At 43.7% G+C, this 19,336-nt stretch overlaps 1 protein-coding gene across 9 annotated transcripts in view; it reads left to right on the top strand.

Annotated features, from left to right (window-relative positions):
• Positions 1-19,088: 19,088 nt before the first annotated feature.
• Positions 19,089-19,336, top strand: part of SDK2 (sidekick cell adhesion molecule 2) — a 316,878-nt gene continuing 316,630 nt past the window's right edge. For all 9 annotated transcript variants that reach the window (XM_088661446.1, XM_060271955.2, XM_088661448.1 and 6 more), the window contains exon 1: positions 19,089-19,315. In XM_088661446.1, the coding sequence (XP_088517572.1) occupies positions 19,234-19,315 (82 nt within the window). In that variant the 5' untranslated portion in view covers positions 19,089-19,233. The remainder of the gene's footprint in view (positions 19,316-19,336) is intronic.

Below are 19,336 nucleotides of genomic sequence, written 5' to 3'. Positions count from 1 at the left end.
TGACTGGCCAGATGCAACAACCAAAAGTTGGGACCTATAATAACTAACCTGGGCTATAAAGATCTGATCCAGGACACTACTGAAGCAACTCCTGTGCTCTGCCTTAGCTGCAGGATCACTAACCATGGCCGTGAAATCCAGACCTCGATCCCTCTCCAAGGCACTTGTCTTGCCTCACCTTCCTGTCTTCCGGAAACTGGATCCTAGTTTAGTTCTTGCTTGGGCCATCACCTCTCTAATGAAGCAATGATGCCAAACTGGACTTGAAGTTTCTCTTGGGTGGCTGTGGAGAGAGTTCTCAGGCAGGATACATTTAAGGTTTCTGAGAAGACAAGAGTTAATCATCCACCTTACTATCTTTTCTGTTGTCCTTGGCTATTTCTAGTATGTGTGAAGTGCTCCCTTTGTTCAAAGTGTCCTTGAGCCAAACTCCCCACTTGCATGTTCCTACGGGTAGCTCTTTAGAAATGGAAGCAAAGTGACGTTGCGCCTTGCTGTGCATCTTCATATAGCAGAGCTGCGTTACCTTTGTGCTTAGATATTGCTGCTGTTGTGACAGGGTTGACCCCTTAATTGATATCTTATTCTCCCATGGGGACTGAGGTGGGGTGGATGCAGATAACTTCTCCTTTAAAGGGCCCCTGACCATCAGGTCCAGTCGTGTCCGACTCTGGGGTTCCGGCGTTCATCTCGCTCTATAGGCCGAGGGAGCCGGTGTTTGTCCGCAGACAGCTTCCGGATCATGTGGCCAGCATGACAAAGCTGCTTCTGGCGAACCAGAGCAGCACACGGAAACGCCGTTTACCTTCCCGCCGGAGCGGCCCCTATTTATCTACTTGCACTTTGATGTGCTTTCGAACTGCTAGGTGGGCAGGAGCTGGGACCGAGCAACGGGAGCTCACCCTGTCGCAGGGATTCAAACCGCCGACCTTCTGATCAGCAAGCCCTAGACTCTGTGGTTTAACCCACAGCGCCACCTGGGTCCCTAACTTCTCCTTTAGTCCAACTGTTTTGTTGGTGCAGATTTGATCTGGTGGGAGATGTATCCCAGAGAGAGGGAAGAGGTGCTAGCTCCTTCCCTGATACTCCCTCCAGCTCCAGCTCTCCCCTTCACACCTTTGTGCTTATGACAGCATAGTACTTATGCCAGGCGTGTGAAGCCTTTGATTCTTCCATTGCTGTTGTTGGGTCTCTAACACCCACTGGCCCCACCAGCATGGCAAGTAGTCAGGGGTGATGGGAGTTGTAGCCCAACATGTTAAGAACCTACACTAACTAAGTTCCAATGACAACAGTGTAACTTCATTGCACTGTCATAACTTGGAGCTATGCTGGCATAGAAGAATGAGTTGCAGTCCTGTCCTTGCCCAGCCAGTGTAACTAGAGGATAGATTAGCCTTGCGCAACTCATAATGACAAAAGGGATATATATATATATATATATATATATATATATATATATATATATATATAAACACCCACCAAGAAGAACTTCAAAATGGAGGTTCAAGAAACAAACAGCCCTCCTCTCTGTCCCCACTAGCCTAGACATTTCCCCAAACTCTTCCCTTGCAAGCAGCGGGAGCAAAAGTGGTGTGTAGAGGGGCTTTCTTCAGTGCCCCACCTAAAATGGCCGCAGGTTGAGGGAGAACTATATAATACCTGTTCTGATTTATTTATTTTTAACATATATTTATTGATTTTATAGAAACACAACAGAAAAAAAACAGAAAGAGAAGCACAAAAATACACAACAAAATGAAATATTACAGTAAAAAAGAAGAAATATCAAATCAATCTTATATTGCAAATCTTTGTCGACTTCCTCCATTCCCTCCCAACTACGTGTCCTTATCTTACTTCCTTAGTACTTTCCAAATCTTAATTCCATTCTTTTTAACAATTATCTAAACCTATTTATATCTATCTCAAAATACAATTCTATTCTAATTATATCTTAAAATTCAATACAATAATAACACTTAACTAAATCTTAATACCTAATAAACTTAACTGAAACCCTTCTACAACCTCCTTTTACTTCCAAATCCCTTGCTAAAAACTACTAATCTTACAATTCTTTTCTAAATAAACTTTACATTTCTTCCAATCTTCTTCCACCGATTCTGCCCCCTGGTCCCGGAGTCCCCCTTTGAGCTTGGACAGTTCCATGAATTCTATCAGCTTCATCTGCCAATCGTCCACCATGGCTATATCTTCATTTTTCCAATTCCTTGCTAATACAATTCTAGCTGCTGTTGTGGCATACAAAAAAAGGTAATATCTTTCTTGGGTAATTCCTCTCTAATTATCCCCAGTAAAAAGGCCTCTGGTTTCTTAACACTTTCTTCAATTCATTATAAATCTTATCCCAGAAGCTCTTTCCTTGGGGACAAGTCTACCACATATGGTAAAAGGTTCCTTCCACATTCTTACATTTCCAACATTTATTATCCTGTTTATGATAAATCTTAGCTAGTTTTACCAGTGTAAGATACCACCTATACATCATCTTCATCATATTTTCTTTCAGAATACCTGTTCTGGTTTTTAACCAATACAGAATAAAATTTGGAGGCTTCTAATACCTTTCCTTCACAGACCTCCAGATTTTGATTCTGAGCCTGGCTCAGGAGAACTTCACCCCCATCACTAGCAATCAATAGCAAGGTTACCCAATCATATATTTCTTGTGTATGCCACAATTCAGCCTTTCCCAACCTGGTTCCTTTCACATGTTATTATTGAACCTCAACTTCCACGTGCCCCTGCCAGCATGGCAAATATTCGGTACTGCCATGTTATAGTGTGTGAATTGGTGATATAGACTTTGTAAGTTTAAAAAATGAAATAATGATGGGAACTTTAGTCCAGCAATTCTGGAAGACACTAAGTTGGATAACAGAGTAACATTTATTTATTTATTTTTGGAGCCTCGTGTCTAAAATAAGAATGAAGACCTCTTCAGTCATTATCCACTTTACGGCGATAAAAATAGCTTCCGTTTCAAGTCCTGCAATGTTAATGGTGTTTAGTGAGTGTGAAAATGCAGACATAATATAACACTATATTTATAACGTTTCAAGTCGGTTTCGGAAATTCACTTAGTAGAATGTAATGTTTCCTAGAAACCTAAAGTAGGGTTGCCAGACTCAATAGAGGACAGGACTTCTGTGCCTTCAATTGCCCTGCTCTCTTTTGAGTCTGGAAACCTTAAAGAGAAACCAGCAGACCCTTTGCTTGGAAATTAAACAAAGGGTCTTCTGGTTTCTCTTTAAGGTTTCCTTAATACCAGGGCAATTAAAGGCACAGAAGTCCCGTCCTCTATTGAGTCTGGCAACCTTAACCTAAAGAGAGTTGATATTTTACAGCACAATCACTGGCTTTGAATGTCCACTAGTGCTATGACTCTTCCCTCCCAAATGCAGCCCTTCTCTAATATCCAAGACTGTCACCTGCTTCTGAATTTTGCAAATATTTCTTCAGTTTAGTGATCTTCACAGCCAACTACCAGCCTCATTCTTTTATACATCTCAGCTGTATTTCAGCTGCCTAATAGCAACAGAAGCCTCTGCTTCCTGCTCCCCCCCAATTCTACTGCTCAAGAGCTATAAGAATCCAGAAAGCCAACAATGGTCAGGTTTCTGACCATTATCAATATCAACTCCAATATCAACTCCAACAAAGCATTAGTGGATCAAAGCAGCAAATACCAAAGGAGATCACAATTTACTTCTTTGGTCCTTCTCACCATAGGCCTTAAAACACACACACACACACACACACACAAAACCACCAAGCAATTAGAAAAAGAAGTCAGATTTGAGTTAAAAAAAGAAAAGGAAAGGAAAAGCAGTGGGGAGCAGCAAAATTTGAAAAACAAACAAATAAAAAAAATAAAACCCAGCAACAAAATATTATTTTTAAAAAGCCAAACATGCTATATTCTGAAGCTCTTCGGTCAAGCCCAAATAAAAATTGGGAGTGCTCTGCAGAACTCATCCATGCCTACTTATTACATGGGAGGCTTCTTGCATGGCCACAGGATTAGTGCGGGAGGCCTTCCTTTATCACTTGTACATTGGCTCCCAGTACGTTTCTGAGCGCAGTTCAAAGTGTTGGTGCTGACCTTTAAAGCCCTAAATGGCCTCGGTCCAGGATACCTGAAGGAGCGTCTCCACCCCCATAGTTCTGCCCGGACACTGAGGTCCAGCGCCGAGGGCCTTCTGGCGGTTCCCTCATTGCGAGAAGCCAAGTTGCGGGGAACCAGGCAGAGGGCCTTCTCGGTGGTGGCACCCGCCCTGTGGAACGCCCTCCCAACAGAGAAAATCAGCTACCAGATTTTTAGAAGACATCTAAAGGCAGCCCTGTTTAGGAAGGCTTTTAATGTTTAATAGATTATTTTATTTCATGTTTCTGTTGGAAGCCGCCCAGAGTGGCTGGGGAAACCCAGCCAGATGGGCAGGGTATAAATAATAATAAATAATAATAATAATAATAATAATAATAATAATAATATACAATAGTGCTTTTGCTTATCTAGGGTTGCCATGTGTCTTCTTCTTCTAGGACGCGTCCTCTTTTCCAGGGGTAAAACTTGATACAAATCGCATCCATTTGCTTTGAATGGCCGTCATAGCATCCTCTATTTTTGCTCTTCCAAATATGGCAACCCTAGCCTGAGACTCTGTTCTCCTGTCCTTCCCCTCATCAACTTAACAACTTTCTCTCTGCTTCTGCATGAATTAATATTCCATCATAAGTTGCATTCATGAATAGAACCTTTTGGGAACTGCCTTGGCTGTGCTCTTGACAATGACTGCTTTGCTCCTGTTTTCAATACAAGCTACAATTATTCCTGTTGAGCTTTCCCTGGTTATTTTTGCCTGTTTCTTTCCCACTGTGCTTTCTATTAAAAAAAAAAAACTTTCAGTGAGTGGGAAAAAAAGGAGAAGAGTAAATACACACACACACACACACACACACACACACACACATTTATATAAAGATATAACAAGACCATACTCACATTTTGGCATTCTATCTCTAGTATACCTGAGATAGAGCATTCTATTGGTCCAGTATACCTGAAGGAGCGTCTCCACCCCCCATCGTTCGGCCCGGACACTGAGGTCCAGTACCGAGGGCCTTCTGGCAGTTCCCTCATTGCGAGAAGCCAAGTTGCAGGGAACCAGGCAGAGGGCCTTCTCGGTGGTGGCGCCCGCTCTGTGGAATGCCCTCCCATCAGATGTAAAAAAAAACCCAACAGCTACCAGATTTTTAGAAGACATCTGAAGGCAGCCCTGTTTAGGGAGGCTTTTAATGTTTAATAGATTATTTTATTTTATTTTTCTGTTGTAAGCCACCCAGAGTGGGTGGGGAAACCCAGCCAGATGGGTGGGGTATAAATAATATATTATTATTATTATTATTATTATTATTATTATTATTATTATTATTATACCCTTAGAGGGTCCAAAATAAAAGGGCACAGCATCTACTACAAGAATAGAAAGTTCTTAATACACTTCATTACACGACACTGCACCACCCCCAAAAAAGGCTCTATAAACATGCATATAATTCATATACTTTATTAATAATGAGGTATCAATAAAATCCGTCTACAAACATTAAATCATTGCTGTATGCATTTCAACTGCGCTGGATGCATTTCAACTGCGCTGTCTTCCTCAGCAGTTTCTGCTCGCAAATAAATAATATGCCTGTATAACAACATTAAGAGTTTCATGGAACCTCTAGACAGCTTGATTAATCTTCAAACTGAGAGCATTAAGGTCAAAACATGAACTGGATGATGATGATGATGATATATTTATTTATGCCCCAGCCACTCTGGGAAGCTCCCAACAGAATATTGAAAACACGATAAAACATCAAATATTAAAAACTTCCCTAAAGAGGGCTGCCTTCAGATGTCTTCTAAAAGTCAGGTAGTTGTTTATTTCCTCGACACCTGATGGGAGGGCGTTCCACAGGGCGGGCGCCACTACTGAGAAGGCCCTCTACCTGGTTCCCTGGAACCTCGCTTCTCGCAGTGAGGGAACTTCCATAAGGCCCTCGGAGCTGGACCTCAGTGTCCGGGCCGAACGATGGAGGTGAAGATGCTCCTTCGGGGCTTTAAAGGTCAGCACCAACACTTTGAATTGTGCTTGGAAATGTACTGGCAGCCAATATAGGTCTTTCAGAACTGGTGTTATATGGTCTCGGCAGCCACTCCCAGTCACCAGTCTACTGGCACATTCTGGATTAGTTGTAGCTTCCGGGTCACCTTCAAAGGTAGCTCCACGTAGAGTTCCGGGGGCAGAGCTCCTGAATCCCCTGTCACAGAGGGAAAGTGTTGTATGTCTAGGGCTGGCGGTTCCACCCACATAAGACAATAGAGCAGAGGTTCATGGCCCGCTTGAACAACACAGCCACCAAACACAGTGCAGCTGGCTATTTATATTTTGAAATAAGTGAAGGAATACACATCACCATCTGTTGGAGTACCAGATAGAAAATTTAAGTCAAGTCTAAAATTATCTAACTGCACTACATATCCTCCAACATTTCTATAAAAATAATAATAGGGACACCTTATTATTATTATTATTATTATTATTATTATTATTATTATTAAAATTCCTTCCAGTAGCACCTTAGAGACTAACTAGGTTTGTCATATGACAAACTGGAAGGAATTTTTTTATTTTTGTTTTGACTACGTCAGACCAACACGGCTACCTACCTGTAATAATAATAATAATAATAATAATAATAATAATAATAATAATTCCACCCTATACCACATGGTGGTTTACAGAATAAAATCAAAATATAAAACCACAAAATCCATAATCAAAATAAAAACAACCCAATTTAAAAAAACCTCAAAAAACCCACTTTTTTGCTATTTATACCCCACTCATCTGACTGCCCTCTGCACTCTGACAGCACAGCTTCCAACACATATAAAAACATATTAAAAATTAAACATTAAAAAAACTTCCCTATACAGGGCTACCAACATTTCTCCGATGGAAATAGGGACGTCGTAAGGAAAAGCTGGACATTCTGGGATCAAATCACAATCCAGGATGACATCTGCAAATCTGGGACTGTCCCTGGAAAATAGGGACACTTGCAGAGTCTTGCACCACAGCCTAAGGCAGGAACAGAAGATACCGTAATTGCCTCCCCGCACAATTAGGCCCAATTCCAGTATGATGCAACAGGTTAAATTACATGGGTTGGTTGTTTTTGTTTGTTTTTTAAGAGCAAAGCACAGATTCTCGTTTTAAGCAGAGCTTCCTGTACCTTCAGAGCATTATTATCATCATTATTATTTATTGTTTGTACCCTGCCCATCTGGCTGAGTCTCCCCAGCCACTCTGGGCGGCTCCCAATCGAATATTAAAACAATACAGCATTAAATATTAAAAACTTCCCTAAACAGGGCTGCCTTCAGATGTCTTTTAAAAATAGAATAGCTGCTTATTTCCTTGACATCTGTTGGAAGGGCGTTCCACAGGGCGGGTGCCACCGCCGAGCAGGCCCTCTCTCTGGTTCCCTGTAACCTCAACTTCTCGCAATGAGGGAACCGCCAGAAGGCCCTCGGTGCTGGATCTCAGTGTCAGGGAGTCAGATGGGAAAGAGAAATGTTTGGACTGGAAAAGTCATAAAGTGGACACCGTGGGTGTTAGCCGGCAATGCAGTTGCTCAATATCCAGCACTACTTAAATGAAGGAAAGGAACCTCTAATTCATTTTGTCCAGGAAGGGACTTGACCAGCTTACATGGCCAAATAATGGTTATTGGATATCTGCATTTTCACAGTTCATAGAATCATAGAATCATAGAGTTGGAAGAGACCACAAGGGCCATCCAGTCCAACCCCCTGCCAAGCAGGAAACACCATCAAAGCATTCCTGACAGATGGCTGTCAAGCCTCTGCTTAAAGACCTCCAAAGAAGGAGACTCCTGGAACAGATGGCCAAGCATTCCAAAGGAAGTGAGATAGTAGTAATGGGGGATTTCAACTATCCTGATATTTGTTGGATGTCAAACTCAGCCAAGAGCATAAGGTCGAACAGATTCCTCACTGGCCTTGCAGACAACTTCATTGTCCAGAAAGTGGGAGAAGCAACAAGAGGATCAGCCATTTTAGATCTGGTCCTAACCAATAGTGATGACTTGGTTAGTGGGGTAGAAGTGGCAGGATCATTAGGTGGGAGTGACCATGCTCTTCTGGAGTTTATTATCCAGCGGAAAGGAGCAACCAAGCATACTAAGGTCCAAATTCTAGACTTTAAGAAAGCCGACTTCAGAAAGCTTAGGGAAACGCTGGGTGAAATCCCATGGACAGTAATACTAAAAGGGAAGGGAGTTCTTGCAAGGAAAATAGGCGACCTGAGGGGAAAGAGAGGGGAGGATATTTATTCATTTCAACTCTGACTTACCTTATTGCTAAGAGAAACAAATTATTAACCACATCAGAAGCAAAGTACATCTCAGTCACAAGAGGGCATTACATCGGAGGACACTGATGAGTTTCACCAATAACTGTTTCTGATCAGAATGACAGAAGTCGTTTTTCATCCCCACTCTCTCTTTAGCGCTGATTCTCCCAGGGGGTCCTTGGAACCTCCCAGGGTAATTAAATCAGATTCAACATGCAATTATCACTGGGGATGTGGCAGCTCCAGCTGCAATACATTGGATGCTGGAAAGCAATTGCATCCAAAAGCTAAGGCTGTTTCCTGAGCAAGGAGTTGGGGGGTTAATAGGGCAGCAGGAGGCTAGGGTGGGGAGAAATTCTTTTTTGGAAACTCTCCTGCCTCCAAATACTCTCAAACTGCCAGGAGGGCGAGTGTGTGGTTTTTGAGGAGAAGTGTTGCCTTTCCAAGTTAACTCTCTGTTCCCTTTCCTGTCCCTTGTATGTGGGTTTTGGGCAGAAACAAATGCAAGCCCACACCGAGTATTTTGGGGAGTAATTTGCGACACACCCTCAGAACAAAGATGCAAAATAACAGGCGAGGACATCTGCAAATAGCTCTGAATCAGCCCATACGCCACATGAGACAGAAGAGGACTGTGGGTCAACGAAAAACCGAACTCTCATTATGAGTTTTCATGCTTTTCTCTTCTCATCTTTTCAAACAATTCTGCTCGTTAACAGCTGGGTGCTAAACAAGGATCCAATGGAGCCCGTGTCTATATGTTCTGGAGCTGCAGGGAGATCCCTTTTATATCCTGCTGGTGTCCATGTCCGAGGATCACTTCACACGTGAGGCAAAGCTGTTCCTGGCATCACAGGGATAAGAGGAAGAAAAAGCTTCAGGTTGCTTGTAAAGGGAGAGAAGCAAGGCTATGGCGGGGCGGGAATATCCCGTCTCCTGATGTTTTCAGGTGAGAATTTTAAAGTGAAAAACTGATCCAGTTTAATTGATATTGAATAATTACTTTGCACCAGATCACTCATTTGCTCCTGCATAATGAGTGGAGATACCTCTATTCAACAATTGAACTGGCCTTCCTTGTGACATATCTCCACCCATCATTTGGCCATGTTTTCCTTCCTTCCCAAGGACTGAACAGTGTAAACTAGCAAGAATTTGCCAAACTTGTGAGTGACAAAATAATCATCATCATCAGAACCTGGAAAATGCACAATTTCAGGCTTACCCTACACACAAAATACCTTTCGGCTTAAATCATCTTTGAAAAGATTATTATCTACCCCCACACACCTACCCACCAAGAAGGTGCCTTTGTAGCTGTTTGTCCCATGTATTTTCCTTTACAAAATGAATAAAGATCAACCTCATCTGCCATTCTTCTTCCTAGTAACCCAGGAGAGATCTTTCTAAAGCTTTCCATGGTATGTTCCAGATTTCACTGCCCTGAATGCTTCAATGCAGCAATGGTCCCTTGACCTGTTCTTTTTGCATGTGCCCTTTCTTAAAGCTAAGTGCATTTTCTTATGCCAGGCATCCCCAAACTGCAGCCCTCCAGATGTTTTGGCCTACAACTCCCATGATCCCTAGCTAACAGGACCAGTGGTCAGGGATGATGGGAATTGTAGTCCAAAACATCTGGAGGGCCGAAGTTTGGGGGTGCCTGTCTTATGCTGAGGCCACTAGATGGGAAGGCCGCTTGAAAGGCTGTTTCAAATTAAAACTCATTTCCTTCTGCACTCCTGTGCAGCTGTGCTGAAGGCATGGGATGTGGGAAAAGAAATGGCTCCTAGTAGGCAAGTACTGTGAGTTGCTCAGAGTCTATTTATGTTTCCAAGTGACCAAAACATTGGAATAATAGCAAGAAATAATAATGCCTGTTGTGCATGTCACTGAGATATTCATAACTACTGAATAAACTTGATCCAAATGCACTAGGGTGCAGAAGGAGCCAAGGCCAAATGCAGCATTTGTCACCAACCTGTTCTACCAAATGCATCCATCCTCTTCTAAGGCACCCATTGTTGTCTCATAGCTTGATTCACAGGCGTGTCATGTTCGTTACCTGATTCTCGCAGCATAAAGGAATGAGCTGCAAGCTTGAGTGGATCACCACAAATACCCAAGTTCCATCTCTGGCGCTTTTCAATAGACAGGTCATCGATTCAGCTGCCTCTCACTGTAAGGGTTGCAGGCGGATGTGTGAACGAGCCCTTTGAATAACTGCTATGCAGAGCCAACCCGATGAATATTGATTCAGAAGTCCAGTCCCAGTATGTGCAATGGGGGGGGGGGGGGCTTCATCGCAAGCAAGCTCGTATAAGATTGCAATGTACAAAGCCAGTCCTACACACATGTTTACTTGGAAGTTTGTCCTGCCGAGTTCAATGGAACTTACACCCAAGTAAGTGTACACAGAGTGCAGCCTCACATGTCACCCGCATGACTTGGCATTGCCACCAGAGGAAGATACATTCAAAGAAACACACCTGCAACACCTGTTCCTACTCAGATCCCTTTTTAGATCATGCATTACAATGCTGCGCTGTGAAAACTGTTCCTTTGTTCTCCCCCTTTTGTTTCCTACATTTTATCGCATTTACAATTCTTTTTTTATAAAAAAAACCTGTTCTCTTATCTTGTGATTACCAAGCTTATGTAGGGGGGGGGGGGCTTTGAATAATTTTGAACATCCAAAGTAAGTTTTGTCTATCGGGTCATTCCTATCCATGCTCTTCTTGCCATCTTCCAGGTTGCTGAGACATGCTTTGCTTTTGCTTTTTACAGAAGTCACATGTTAACTTGGGGAGGGGGCATTCTCATTCCCTTGAGACCGGGGTTGCTAACTCCCAGGCTAAAGGACTGCTGTGCAAACGAGGGCATTTTTTCAGGCAGAACTCACTGGAACTCAGTTCCAGCATTTCTCAGGTGGGTGCCATTGCCATTACAGGAGAAAAAGGGATTTCCGGCTCCTCTTTTTCTTGGAAAATAGCACTGGTTAAAACCCACAACTACTGTGGTTGGCTTAAAAGTTAGAAACCTTGGTTAATACAGAAATATAAAGTGCAAAAAATAACAAAAAATATGGAAGAAGCAGAAAAGAAAGAATTACAAGAGATAACTGGCATTGAAATTAAGAAAAAAATAAAATATTTAGGAATCTACATGACAGCAAATAATATAAATTTAATCCAAGACAATTATGAAAAAACCTGGAAAGAGATTAAAAGAAAAATGGAAACGTGGACAAAGTTAAAAATCTCACTGTTAGGTAGAATTTCCGTCATAAAAATGAGTGTGCTACCAACGATGATGTTTTTATTTCAAAACCTACCAATCTTGGGAGGGTCCAAATGCTTCGATAATTGGAAAAAAGATATTAGCAAATTTATTTGGGATGGGAAAAAGCCGAGGATCAGATATAAAGTATTAATTGACAAAAAAGAAAGAGGTGGATTAAATTTACCGGATTTCAAATTGTATCATGACGCGGCTGCCCTATTTTGGCTAAAAGAATGGATTGAGTTAAAAGATAGTGAAGTTCTGGACCTTGAAGGTGCTGGGCTGGGGTTTGGTTGGCACTGGCATTTGTCAAGAGAAAAATTAAATGTACACAATGCCTTGTGGAACAACATTATTAGGAAATCAATCTACAGAACATGGATAAAATACAGGGGGATATTGGAGCCGATGGATATCACCTAAAGAAATAATATCAGTTAAAAAAATAAATATGGAAAACAACTGGCCAACATATAATGAATTATTAGAAAAGGTAGATGGGAATTTAAAATTAAAAGATTATAATGAAATTAGAAAATATTGCAATGTGTGGTTACAATATTTTGAAATTAATGAAAGATTTAAAAAAGATAAGATAATTGGCTTCGAAAAAGAGATGTCTAAATTTGGTAAAATAATATTGGAAGGGGGAAATAAATTTATAAAAAATTTGTATGAATTGATTCTGGAATGGGAAACCAAAGATGAATTAACAAAAGATGTAATGGTCAAATGGGCACAAGATGTGAGTAAACCAATAATGTATGAAAATTGGGGAAAATTATGGACAAGGGATATCAAAATGATAACTAGTTATGATTTAAAGGAAAATATCTGCAAAATGCAATTTAGGTGGTATCTAACCCCGGTGCGCCTGGCAAAGATATACAAGGGAAATGATAAGTCCTGCTGGAGGTGCAAGGAAGAAACTGGAACATTTATACATGTCTGGTGGTGGTGTAAAAAAATAAGAAATTTTTGGGATGAAATATATAAGGAGTTAAAAAAGATAACCAAAACATCATTCAAGAAAGATCCGGAAATATTTCTTTTGAGTATGTTAAGTGACGAAATTAAGGCTGAAAATAGATGCGTGGTAATGTATAGCACCATAGCCGCCAGAGTCCTAATCGCACAAAATTGGAAAAGTGATAAAATTCCAAACATAAAAGATTGGCTATTGAAAGTAGTGGGATATAAGAATTTGGCTATTAAAAATGGGATTTCAAAAGGATTGGATAGAGAAAAAGCGGGCAAGAATTGGGAATCCTTCGAATTTTATATGAAAAATAAGGTTGAATAAGCGAATCTTGTGGCAGAGGTAGGAAAGGCAAGGAAATCAGAGAGAAGGAAAAAAAAAATCAAATCGAGTATGCACCAGAAGAAAGAAAGATAATCAACATATAGGAATGACTGGAAGTCATCAGGGGGAGAGGGCAGAGGGAGGGTAGTTAGCGGTTAGCTTTTTAACACTAATGGTCAAAATGATTTAGATTAAAATTTGGGAAAATAAGGGGCCAAGTATGGATGACCCTCGGAAAGAATGACTTGTCTATTCTTATCTGGTCCTATTATAAGTTTTTGTGTTCTGTTTGACGATTAAGGTTTTTTTATGTCAGTTTCTCTATTTTTGTTATGTTATAATTATGATTTAGAGATATTATAATATTATTATATGTTATTATATTATTCTGTTTAAGTTATTGTTTTTGTTAAGTTTTGTCTTTTTCTTTTTTCTTAACTTCTTTTTCTCTATGTTAATGTTATATGTGTAAATAATTATTATTAATAAAGTGTATTTAAAAAAAAAGAAATATAAAGTGCAATGCAAGTCTTATGTGATACTGTAGATGGGTAATGCTACCACCCAAAATTTAGGAAGTGGAGTGCCAGGTTTATGTATAAGCTAAACAAGCTATAACTTGGGGTCCCACTCTCTTGGGGGTCCCCCCCAAAACCTAATGGGAAAAAACTGGGTGTACATTTCCAAAATATAAGATAAAAACAAATAAAACAAAACCTACATACAGCAACAGTGTTTTGTGTTGTGTAGGCTCCTATGATGTAAGTAATGGGCCCTGCCTGCTCCCTAAAATATCACTGGTTTGCTCATTTCTAGATATAGGGTGCCTACATTCTGCATGGACTGGTTGCACGGCAACAAGTGCAAATGGCTTTAGATACCTATTAAGTCCATAAATTACCATATAGCATATATTCAACACAAAAAACAGCAACAATTTGTTGCTGACAAAGGACAGCTGGAAATATAAAGGGCCCCATTACCTTCAGTAGCTTAGGGCCTCATCAAACCTAAATCCGGCCCTGCACAGACCTCTAGATTGCATAGGTGGAATAAAGTTTTATATTTGCCACTCTTTTAATCGCTTTTGTATGTTCCTTTAAAATGAGTGGGGGACCCGTGGCCATCCAAGACATTGTTGGACTCCTGTAAACATCAGCCCCAGCCAGAATGGCCAATGGTCAAGCGTGATGGGAGCTGCGGAAGGCACCAGGCTGGCTAGCCCCAGCTTTAGAACTATATCAAATATGAAACAACAAATACCATGTTGATTTAAAATATCTTAGGAGTGCAATTCCAAGGGACCCAGGTGGCACTGTGGGTTAAACCACTGAGCCTAGAGCTTGCTGATCAGAAGGTCGGCGGTTCGAATCCCTGTGACGGGGTGAGCTCCCGTAACTTGGTCCCAGGTCCTGCCAACCTAGCAGTTCGAAAGCACGTCAAAATGCAAGTAGATAAATAGGAACCGCTACAGCGGGAAGGTAAATGGCGTTTCCATGTGCTGCTCTGGTTTGCCAGAAGCGGCTTTGTCATGCTGGCCACATGACCTGGAAGCTGAACGCCGGCTCCCTCGGCCAATAATGCGAGATGAGCGCGCAACGACTGGACCTAATGGTCAGGGGTCCCTTTACCTTTACCTTTAGGAGTGCAATTAACATGGGGTAATTATTCCCCGTTTCATTAGTCTTCCAGTGGGTTGGAATTTGCAATTCCAACAAACACACTGCTATCTTTTCCTGTCTCTTAGGTAAAACAGGAAGAAGAGGAAGAGGAAGAGGAAGAGGAAGAGGAAGAGGAAGAGGAAGAAGAAGAAGAAGAAGAAGAAGAAGAAGAAGAAGAAGAAGAAGAAGAAGAAACAACTGTCCGTGGCAGAGAAAGGAAGTGTAACCAGAAGTGTAAAAGAGGCCAGAGCTCTTTTATTTTTGATTATTGCATAATAGAAGAAATTGGTGGGTCCATTTCTGCATCACAAAACACACCTGCCCAAACTCTCTCTCTTGGACCCCCCCCCCTAAAAAGAGGAGAGTGTTCGAAGACCTTACAGTCTTGTAGTTTATGAGTAGATTTGATTAACTTATAATATATAACTTTGCTGTTTCCTATTTGAGTTAAGAACTTTCAGGGGAATGTGCCATCTGGCCCTGGCGATTTCTTACGATTTAGCTTGCAGATTAGTTCTAAAAATACTTTGTCGTTTTTCTTTGACGCTGTTCTGATTTATTGCCTTGGGAAAAAAAATAAGTTCAGGTGTAGATATCTCACCCAACATCTTCTGCAGTAAAGACAGATGTAAAGAATTCATTGACATGCCTTAGCAATTTCCCTGTCTTCCCTGAGTGCTCCTGTTACGTCTTTGTCATCTAGGAGCTCACTGCCTGTCTGGCTGGCTTCCTGCCCCTGATGTATTTAAAGAATTTTTGTATGATGAGGTGCAATACATATATATAGCAATTTGTTCTTCAAAAGCCTCCCTGATTGTAGCCTTGCATATAATTTATCCAAGTTTGTGCTATGCTCTTTACCTAGGCAAAACTTTCAGTTTTGAAAGGAATTTACTTTGATTTTATGACTTTGGTTCCCCCCCCCATGTTGGCATCAGGGGCGTAGGAAGGGAGGGGCGATGGGGGCGCTCCGCACCGGGCAGCGCGATCCTGAGGGTGCCATGCTGGCTGTCCCCCCGCCCACGCTGAGCGCCCCACCCCCAAAATGCGTGCCGTGCCCCTCACGGGCAGCGTGCCACACCCCCAGAATGCACGCCAGCCCCGCCCTCGCCCCTGGTGCCGGAGCATGAAGCTCCGCCAGTGGTTGGCATTTTGGGGGCTACGCTTGTAGGGTTTTTGAGCAATAATAGAGACAGGGAATTTTCCCAGCCAGAACTCACAAGAACTCTGTTCCAGCACCTCCCAGGTGGGCGACATTGTTATTATAAGAGAACAAGGAAGGCGTTCTTGGTGAGTTCTGGCACCTCTTTTCTCAAACAAAAAACAAACAAAAAACAACAACCAGAACTGGATAGAGAGATCGTTAAAAAAAAAAGTCTATTTATACCATTGTTTTAAATAACCTCCATGCTGCTTTAACTGTATTTTTCACTCTTAAGTAATTAAAAAAAAAACACACACACACACACATTAGGGATGAGTAGATTTTCCATGTTCTGATTTAAGTAGGTTGACTCTGCAAATAGCTTTCCTTTGTGCCAGGGAAGGGAAGCCTGTAGCCCTGGGCTATAGCATTTGCTTGCATGCAGAAGGTCCCAGGTTGAACCTGCAGTATCTTCAGATGTCCCTGAAACCTAAGAGAGCCACGGCTGGGATTTTGGTCTGACTTGACATAATGCAGCTTCCTATGCCCTTAAGGACAGTTTCACTCTCATTTAATCTGAAGGAAGGGCTGTAAGCTCAACGGCCTGACTCACTAGAAGTGCCCCATGCTCCTGTGACTCCAACTCCCTGGATGGACAGTGAGCAGGGAAGCCAGCAGCTGGAGTCCAAGATATCTGGAGGGCCACAGGTTCCTCTCCCTGCCTGCTGTAAAAAGATATGCAGACAATGATGTTTGCTTTGCCGTTTCTTTTGAGGCCAGGCCGCCAGGCAAAGGTCAGGTCCCTCAACATCCCTCCGAGAGCATAGAAGCCAACTCCTAGGGGCTGAGGTCCCTTTAAAAAGGTAAGGTGTTATGTATTAAGTTAACTGCAGTACTCATTCTGACCACTGTGGCTGCAGTTCTCACTCAGGTCCACGACATGCAAATGAAGGATTGAGAGTGGTGTTCACGGATTGGGTAGCTAGGGGAAGTTTGTTACTGTTGCAAGTTACTGAGTACTATATAAGCTAAGCTACTGTTCACTCCAGGACTCAGAGCTGAAATAAAGAGCTGGTTGTTTTAAGAGCTGTGTCTTCATCCATCTTTCCCACTATTCAACATAAAGGACCCCTGACAGTTAAGTCCAGTCATGAACGACTCTGGGGTTGTGGTGCTCATCTCGCTTTACACGCCAAAGGAACCGGTGTTTGTCCGCAGACAGTTTTTCCAGGTCGTGTGGCCAGCATGACTAAGCCGCTCCTGCTGCAACGGAACACCGAAACCAGAGCAGCACATGGAAACACTGTTTACCTTCCCGCCGGAGTGCTACCTATTTATCTACTTGCACTTTGATGTGCTTTTGAACTGCTAGGTTGGCAGGAGCAGGGACCGAGCAACAGGAGGTCACCCTGTTGTGGGGATTCGAACTGCTGACCTTCTGATCGGCAAGCCCAAGAGGCTCAGTGGTTTAGACCACAGCGCCACCAGTGTCCCTTCACCCCCCCCCTAATAAAACATTTGAGAAGGTTGCCCCCCAGGTGATGGGCATTGCAATTCAAATGATGTGTGTGTACATCTTACGTGGGCCCGGCAATGTTTTATTCAAGTTGGCACCCCTGTCTCCAGTTATGAGGGCTAGTGATTCCAGTACTTAACTGCACACCCAAGGTCCATGTTGTAAAAGACGTGTAAAACATTTGCAACAGCTGTTCCCCTGGAAGAGTTTCTGGACCCATTTTGCAAAACTGGGGGAGGAGGGGGTGGGGCAGGGAGAGACACAGAGAGGGGTGTCTACAAAAGACAGTAAATCTGGAATTATTTTCTCCGTGTTAAAACAACAAAACAATTTTGTTATCCGTGTTAAAACAAAAACAAAACAAAACCTTAACCCCCCCCCCCAAGGCAGGGATGCCGGCACAGCGCATCTTCTGAGCGCATCCTTCTGAGGATCGCGCTCTTCCAGCGCACAGAAGTTGCGCCCGCACCTGGGTCTTTTCAGAGGGGGCTTCTCTGATCCCCCAAGGCGGAGGAAAGAAAGGCTGTGGCCTCCGGTTCGCGCAGAGCGGAGGCTTTTCGTGCCCAGCCTTAAACGCCGCCCTGTTGAGCAGCGCTCGGCCAGACGCCAACCAGTCCTGCCTGGCGCGCACCGGGCGCTCTCGGAGCCGGCGTCGGTCACCAGGTGGCGCTGCCGGCCTCTCTCTTTCTCCGCCTACCCCGGGCTGAGGCTGCCGCCGCCGCCGCCGCTACCGCTGCTGGCGGCTCTACTGCTGCCAGATCTTTGGCTCACTCCGCTGCTGCCGAGCCGAGGAGCGGGAGGGCGGCAGCAGCAGCAGCAGTAGCGGAACCGCTGGAGGAGCCGGCTTGCTCCTGCAAGAGAGGAGCGCCGCGGCTGCCCTTGGAGACCCGTCGCCGCCAGTTCGCCTTCCGTATTTCAAGCCGGCGCTTGGGGTGGGTGGGTGGGGGTGCTGTGGGAAGCGGACACGTTCAGGAGACAGAGAGAGACGCAAGCCGCTGCCTCCGGCCATGGAGAAGAAGACCGCTCGCCTGGAGAGCTGAGCGGGGGGAAATCGGGGAGGGGAGAACCCCTGTCCCCCACCGCAGTCCGGATCCCCCCCTCCACGAAACTTTTCCCCCGCCTTGAAGCCCGCCGTCGTGCCTACCGAGAAAACTTCGCGCCGTCTGGGATTTTGCGTGTCTGAGTCGATCCCTCCCCCTTTCTTCTCGTGACTCCACGAGTCGATCGTTGCCTTTGCAGGGATCGATCCCCGTAGCCTTGAAGTAACGTTTTGAGAAGCTCGGAGCAGTTCCTGGAAACCTCCCCCCCCCATCTCTTCTCCCCCCGTAAAGGTTTCGTCCTCCTCCTCCCCCCCCCACCCTGTTGAGCTTCCAGGAGACCCAGGGAGCCGAGCGCCGTCCGCTCCTTCCGTGCTGCTGTTGCTGCTACGACCCCGGCAGAGGAGGGCAAGAATTTGCAACAGCCAGTGGGCGCCTTGCCTGCAAAACTCTCTCTGTGCTTCCTCGCCCGCCGAACCCCCTGGAGGATGGAGATGGTGGCTGTGTTGCAGCGGACTTCACAATTCCCCGTTCCCCCGTAGACTTTTTTCTTTTTTAAAAAGAGTTGATCCTAGGGCGGGATGTTTCAATTGGATATAATTGCTGCCTCCCTGTTTGCTTTTTCAATGCGCCCTGGAGGACGAAGTGGCATTCTCTAAGGTCTGGCCGAGAAGATCGTTATAAAAACGGAAGAAGAGCAGAGGGAATCCCCTCTTCCCTGAGCGGTTCTTCCTGGGATCCGGCAGCAGGCATAAGGGATACTAATCTAGATACAGAACAAAAAAACGCTCCAGCAGAAGTTCTCTTCCTTGCAAAGCTTCTCTGGTAACCATGGCTGGGATTGACAAACGCTGGGAGATAATGTGCTGCGCGATCGTCGTGCTTCTGGGCAGCCCTGCAGCCACAGCCCAAGGTAAATCGAGGAGGGGGTTGC

This window comes from Zootoca vivipara, chromosome 2 (assembly GCF_965207765.1).
Source record: "Zootoca vivipara chromosome 2, rZooViv2.hap1.1, whole genome shotgun sequence".
Classification (NCBI taxonomy): domain Eukaryota; kingdom Metazoa; phylum Chordata; class Lepidosauria; order Squamata; family Lacertidae; genus Zootoca; species Zootoca vivipara.
The sequence above is the reverse complement of the archived record's forward strand: the minus strand, read 5'-3'. Positions and strand labels throughout refer to the sequence as shown.